The 6,613-nt window shown below is 36.3% G+C and overlaps 1 protein-coding gene and 1 long non-coding RNA gene across 2 annotated transcripts in view; both read right to left on the reverse strand.

The window, feature by feature from the left end:
• Positions 1-2,924, reverse strand: part of LOC121813737 — a gene marked incomplete at its 3' end in the record, with an annotated part of 4,198 nt that extends 1,274 nt beyond the window's left edge. The window contains exons 1-4 of the mRNA XM_042217634.1: positions 2,885-2,924; positions 2,470-2,778; positions 1,619-1,963; positions 1,277-1,438 (exon numbers count right to left, since the gene is read on the reverse strand). Coding sequence (XP_042073568.1) covers positions 1,277-1,438; positions 1,619-1,963; positions 2,470-2,778; positions 2,885-2,924 — 856 coding nt within the window. The remainder of the gene's footprint in view (positions 1-1,276; positions 1,439-1,618; positions 1,964-2,469; positions 2,779-2,884) is intronic.
• Positions 2,925-5,011: 2,087 nt separating this feature from the next.
• Positions 5,012-6,231, reverse strand: LOC121813736. Its single transcript, XR_006053847.1, has 3 exons — positions 5,902-6,231; positions 5,581-5,721; positions 5,012-5,464 (listed from the first exon to the last, which is right to left on the reverse strand). It is a non-coding gene; the product is annotated as an uncharacterized LOC121813736 (long non-coding RNA).
• Positions 6,232-6,613: the final 382 nt, after the last annotated feature.

Below are 6,613 nucleotides of genomic sequence, written 5' to 3' on the forward strand. Positions count from 1 at the left end.
CGGATGGCCTGGATTGCAGCCATTCGAAGACCAAATATAACATTTCAGAACACTCCAGCTCACATGTTAGTCTGCTCCAAGCATTTCCACAAAGGTAAGTCTTCTGTTGTAGTTGTTACGTAATTTATCATAACATAATTGTTGATGTAGGTTACAAATAAGTCTTATATTGATTTGAATTGAATTCGTTGCGCTATGCTGCTTTGTTCACTGTGGCTTTGCGGGCTAATGTTTGTTGTGTTTTGTAGGAAAACCAGCCTACAAAATGCTGGAATGCGATCCAGACTGGGCCCCTCTATCAACCTGGGTCATACCGAGTTTAAAGCTGCTACCACAGCGAGATTTGATCGGTTAAGAGAGAGAGCGATATCAAAACAGCCACGAAACATCCCGCATATATGTGCCCAAGGGTTGTATTAAAGCAATCAAGTCATGAATAACTGTTTTCCAGTATGTTGTTTTGTTGTTGTTTTTTTGCATAGTTGATTTGTTTTACACCGAAGCAGCTAATAAAGCATAATGAAATACAATTTTGCGTCTTTCTTGTAAGATTCTATATTAGAATGCAACAATAATGTCAGTTATAAATCAAGACAATCAATTGAATGAATTATGAAACACTCATTTTATTTCTATTAGATCTGAAAATGTTGTGTAATACTACAACCTGAAATGACAAATAGATTGCGTTGGCCTGTACACGAGATAAAATTTAACAACAGCTGTGAAATGGAATAGTCCAAATCACCAAAGTAAACTGGACCTGGGCTTGTTGCAGGGATCTGAAGTTAATAAACATCTTGTGAGTGTATGCATACTTTTTACAAATGTAAAAAGTATCCAGATAATAAAGTTTATTTATGTACATTTATAACAAAAAAGGGGAAAACTATATTCACATAAAATATCTCATAATAGATGTTAATCCAGGGCAGGAGCCTTGACAGCAGCATAGATGCTGTCTTCCTCTGTTGGTTTTTTATGTCTTTCCGCTGATTTACTCACTTTTTTAAAAGTTGCTGTAGAATATACCAACGTATCCTCATCTGTCTGAGGAAGCAGAACATGTTAGAGATTAAAACATGCATATAACTAACAGTCTTTTTCTATTATTTTTACATTACCTGTGGAAATTTCCTATTCGACCACCCTGACATTCCATGTTCTCCGAGAGCAGGCTGCCAGTTAAAAAAAAAAATAAATAAAAGAGAGAGAAAGAAATAAAACAGTCAAATGAGCTAACTTTTGCCAAATATGGTTTGACAGATTGATGTACAGTGTGTGTAATTTTGCTTACCATTAGAGTACACATGTGAATTCTTCTTTAGTTTTTTGATGGAATAGACTAGAAAGGCTACAACAATCACACTTATAGCCAGAGTAGAGATAAACAGGTAAAAAAATATGTTGTCCCTTTTTGATTTGCTCTTGTCGACTGCTGCCATGGAAAGAAAAGACGTAAATCATGGATATTAAAAATGATTACAAGTATTAAAACGTTTGGGGGGTTTCGGGGGAAGTTGATTAGGTATTACAGAATCTTGGCTAAAAAAACTAAATATAATCAAATGCAAAGATTTTCTATTTCTGGCATTATATTAAAATGTGATAGAATTACCTGCAGTATCCCCTTTTTTATCCCCAGAAAATGACTCTACACATGTGGCCACCGCACAGTAATATTTCAGAGAATCAAAAGAGCTGAAGTTTCTGAAGTAGCTGTAGAAACATGCCTTTGCTGAGAGTTCCTCGGGATTCTTTTCATATTCATCTTCACCATTAACACAACTATAATTTAAATCCAGGTGTGACTGATGTGATTTAGCACTTAAACAGAATATCTTCTTATCAGTGGGACAACTTTTATTCTGAAAGTCACGGAGGATCGAACACTGCAGTGTCACTGTGTGTGCCAGATGGACAGGATCAGATGGGAGAGCTGTAGTGAAAGCAGCTTCTGGTCCTGAGAAATGGAAACAAATAAAACAATGTAAAAAATTGCTTTTAATTTTTTTAGATACCTTGCATCTGTCCATTACCAGCCATTTCATTTTGTACAAAATCACTCTTCTTCTACAAAAAACAAGTTTGTGTGTTTCCGTCTGACCAGATGCCGTTTCCTGCACCACTTTTCCAATGTCCTTACACTTATCATGACACTGTGTTTATGTGCTAAAAGAGTCCTTGTAGTCCTTGTTACTGTACTCGCTACATTTCAACTTTTTCCCTTAAAATGGTATTGGGATTGTTTTCTCCAAAAAGACGTTTAACTTGGATCTCAAATTTTGACTTCGCAAGGTGTCCATAATAATATTGGGTATTTTTCTCAGTGTGGACTTAATACTCTGTCGTAGTGAACTCATACATACACACACATATAAAGAAATAAACTATCGAACTTTACACACACAATATGCAAACATGGATTTAGGAATAAAAATATCTTATGATATTTTTTTGTCTACTTACCTTCTACTTTCAGGAATGTTCCTTTCAAAAATATTAAGTCTCGACTTAATGTTTTCACACAGAAGTAAACTCCTGTATCACTTTCCTGTACTTTTGTAATATATAAATCAAATATTCCATCCTCTGTTGCAGTTCTAATGCGCTGATCAACCCTCTGAGAGCTAAATGACCTTCCAAAGATTTTAGGAAAATTTCCAGAAACAAGCTTGATCCAAAATAAGGTTCCCATAGACCTGCGGGGGCATGTCAGCTTTATATTCGCTCCAACATGAGCAGTCTTTGTCTCAAAGACTTGCTCTTCTGAGCAATCTGAAATAAACCAAACAAAAAGTCAGCCCAGTCAGTCATTAGCAAGTAATGGAATCATCTACACTTCAAAAATATATCAGCAGCACAGGCCTTTACTTATACTTACACACAACGCCGAGCATCAGCAAATAAAATATAATCCTCATTTCTGATGTTCTTTCTTGATACTGCTGAGATGCAAACTTAATTAAATGATTTGTCTAAATATAATCATATCGAGTGGGAGGAAACAATTGCAGAGCACTCTGATTGGCTTCTTGTTAAGTTGTTTCACTGCATTACAGGAGTGGAAACAATGTCAAATGTGTTTCCAGCATAAGCACATGAAACAACACCAAATGTAAGACGCGTCATCCTATATTTGTGGGTTTCTCAACCTGAAACCTAGAGAAAGCAAGAAAGACAGATTGGTTTAGACTGTGCCAGCTGGAAGCATATGTGGAAGAAATGATATAGAACTTCACACACACCTCCAAATGAAATCAAATACAATTATGTAACTTTAAGAGACAATATGATAAACATAAAGTACATTATGTATTACTGTTACTATGTCAACCACTGTTTATAGATTAAAAAGATCTCAAATTGAGATTCTAGTTGGATTTTACGCTTTATTATTCCATTCATATTTCCGTGATTTTAAGAAGCCTTCATGTTTTCCAGTCTACGTGTCACTGTTCAGCAAGATTTTTCAGATTTTCCATGCAGGTTTAAAAAGGGTCCTGTTTTGTTTGGCTGTGGAACTATGTTAAACATTGATACTGATGACTGAACTTAATCCACAGATGTGTTTGGTTAAGTTCAGTGATCTCTCTCTCTCTAGCCACCAGTAGTGAACAGACAATCTAGAGATATCCAACGTGTCCAGCTTGTCCTGTGTCAAAGTTAAACAACTAAATTAAAATAAAATAAAATATAATTTTTTAGACTTTTAGACTTTGACTTTGGCCATGGCAAACAATCCATTATGAAAGCACGCTACTTGACAGGCATGCTATGAAACTAATCATTAGGTTGTTGGTTCAGTATTTTAACCCATCCATTTTCTTCCACTTATCCGGAAGTGTAAGTGCTTAGGTTGCAGGGAGAGCAACCTAAGTAGAGAGTCCCAGACCTGTCTATCCCTAGCCACCAGCTCTAGGTTGTCTGGGGGAACAGACAATCTAGAGACCTCCAACGTGTCCAGCTTGTCCTGTGTCAAAGTTAAACAACTAAATTAAAATAAAATAAAATATAATTTTTTAGACTTTGACTTTGGCCATGGCAAACAATCCATTACGAAAGCACGCTACTTGACAGGCATGCTATGAAACTAATCATTAGGTTGTGGGTTCAGTGTTTTAACCCATCCATTTTCTTCCACTTATCCGGAAGTGTACAGGGAGTGCAGAATTATTAGGCAAGTTGTATTTTTGAGGAATAATTTTATTATTGAACAACAACCATGTTCTCAATGAACCCAAAAAACTCATTAATATCAAAGCTGAATGTTTTTGGAAGTAGTTTTTAGTTTGTTTTTAGTTTTAGCTATTTTAGGGGGATATCTGTGTGTGCAGGTGACTATTACTGTGCATAATTATTAGGCAACTTAACAAAAAACAAATATATACCCATTTCAATTATTTATTTTTACCAGTGAAACCAATATAACATCTCCACATTCACAAATATACATTTCTGACATTCAAAAACAAAACAAAAACAAATCAGCGACCAATATAGCCACCTTTCTTTGCAAGGACACTCAAAAGCCTGCCATCCATGGATTCTGTCAGTGTTTTGATCTGTTCACCATCAACATTGCGTGCAGCAGCAACCACAGCCTCCCAGACACTGTTCAGAGAGGTGTACTGTTTTCCCTCCTTGTAAATCTCACATTTGATGATGGACCACAGGTTCTCAATGGGGTTCAGATCAGGTGAACAAGGAGGCCATGTCATTAGTTTTTCTTCTTTTATACCCTTTCTTGCCAGCCACGCTGTGGAGTACTTGGACGCGTGTGATGGAGCATTGTCCTGCATGAAAATCATGTTTTTCTTGAAGGATGCAGACTTCTTCCTGTACCACTGCTTGAAGAAGGTGTCTTCCAGAAACTGGCAGTAGGACTGGGAGTTGAGCTTGACTCCATCCTCAACCCGAAAAGGCCCCACAAGCTCATCTTTGATGATACCAGCCCAAACCAGTACTCCACCTCCACCTTGCTGGCGTCTGAGTCGGACTGAAATTTAACAACAGCTGTGAAATGGAATAGTCCAAATCACCAAAGTAAACTGGACCTGGGCTTGTTGCAGGGATCTGAAGTTAATAAACATCTTGTGAGTGTATGCATACTTTTTACAAATGTAAAAAGTATCCAGATAATAAAGTTTATTTATGTACATTTATAACAAAAAAGGGGAAAACTATATTCACATAAAATATCTCATAATAGATGTTAATCCAGGGCAGGAGCCTTGACAGCAGCATAGATGCTGTCTTCCTCTGTTGGTTTTTTATGTCTTTCCGCTGATTTACTCATTTTTTTAAAAGTTGCTGTAGAATATACCAACGTATCCTCATCTGTCTGAGGAAGCAGAACATGTTAGAGATTAAAACATGCATATAACTAACAGCTTTTTTATATTTTTAATTACCTGTGGAATTTCCTGATCACCACCTGAAGTTCCATTTGTTTCGAGAGCAGCTGCAGTTGTAAAAAAAAAAAAAAAAAAGAGAGAAGGAAATAAAACAGTCAAATGAGCTAACTTTTGCCAAATATGGTTTGACAGATTGATGTACAGTGTGTGTAATTTTGCTTACCATTAGAGTACACATGTGAATTCTTCTTTAGTTTTTTGATGGAATAGACTAGAAAGGCTACAACAATCACACTTATAGCCAGAGTAGAGATAAACAGGTAAAAAAATATGTTGTCCCTTTTTGATTTGCTCTTGTCGACTGCTGCCATGGAAAGAAAAGACGTAAATCATGGATATTAAAAATGATTACAAGTATTAAAACGTTTGGGGGGTTTCGGGGGAAGTTGATTAGGTATTACAGAATCTTGGCTAAAAAAACTAAATATAATCAAATGCAAAGATTTTCTATTTCTGGCATTATATTAAAATGTGATAGAATTACCTGCAGTATCCCCTTTTTTATCCCCAGAAAATGACTCTACACATGTGGCCACCGCACAGTAATATTTCAGAGAATCAAAAGAGCTGAAGTTTCTGAAGTAGCTGTAGAAACATGCCTTTGCTGAGAGTTCCTCGGGATTCTTTTCATATTCATCTTCACCATTAACACAACTATAATTTAAATCCAGGTGTGACTGATGTGATTTGGCACTTAAACAGAACATCTTCTTATCAGTGGGACAACTTTTATTCTGAAAGTCACGGAGGATCGAACACTGCAGTGTCACTGTGTGCTCCAGATGGACAGGATCAGATGGGAGAGCTGTAGTGAAAGCAGCTTCTGGTCCTGAGAATTGAAAACAAATAAAACAATGTAAAAAATTGCTTTTAATTTTTTTTAAGATACCTTGCATCTGTCCATTACCAGCCATTTCATTTTGTACAAAATCACTCTTCTTCTACAAAAAACGAGTTTGTGTGTTTCCGTCTGACCAGATGCCGTTTCCTGCACCACTTTTCCAATGTCCTTACACTTATCATGATACTGTGTTTATGTGCTAAAAGAGTCCTTGTAGTCCTTGTTACTAAAACCAAAACTGTACTCGCTACATTTCAACTTTTTCCCTTAAAATGGTATTGGGATTGTTTTCTCCAAAAAGACGTTTAACTTGGATCTCAAATTTTGACTTCGCAAGGTGTCCATAATAATATTG

The sequence above is a fragment of the Haplochromis burtoni genome, unplaced genomic scaffold, assembly GCF_018398535.1.
Source record: "Haplochromis burtoni strain Fernald_Lab_line unplaced genomic scaffold, NCSU_Asbu1 Contig_2379, whole genome shotgun sequence".
Lineage (NCBI taxonomy): Eukaryota > Metazoa > Chordata > Actinopteri > Cichliformes > Cichlidae > Haplochromis > Haplochromis burtoni.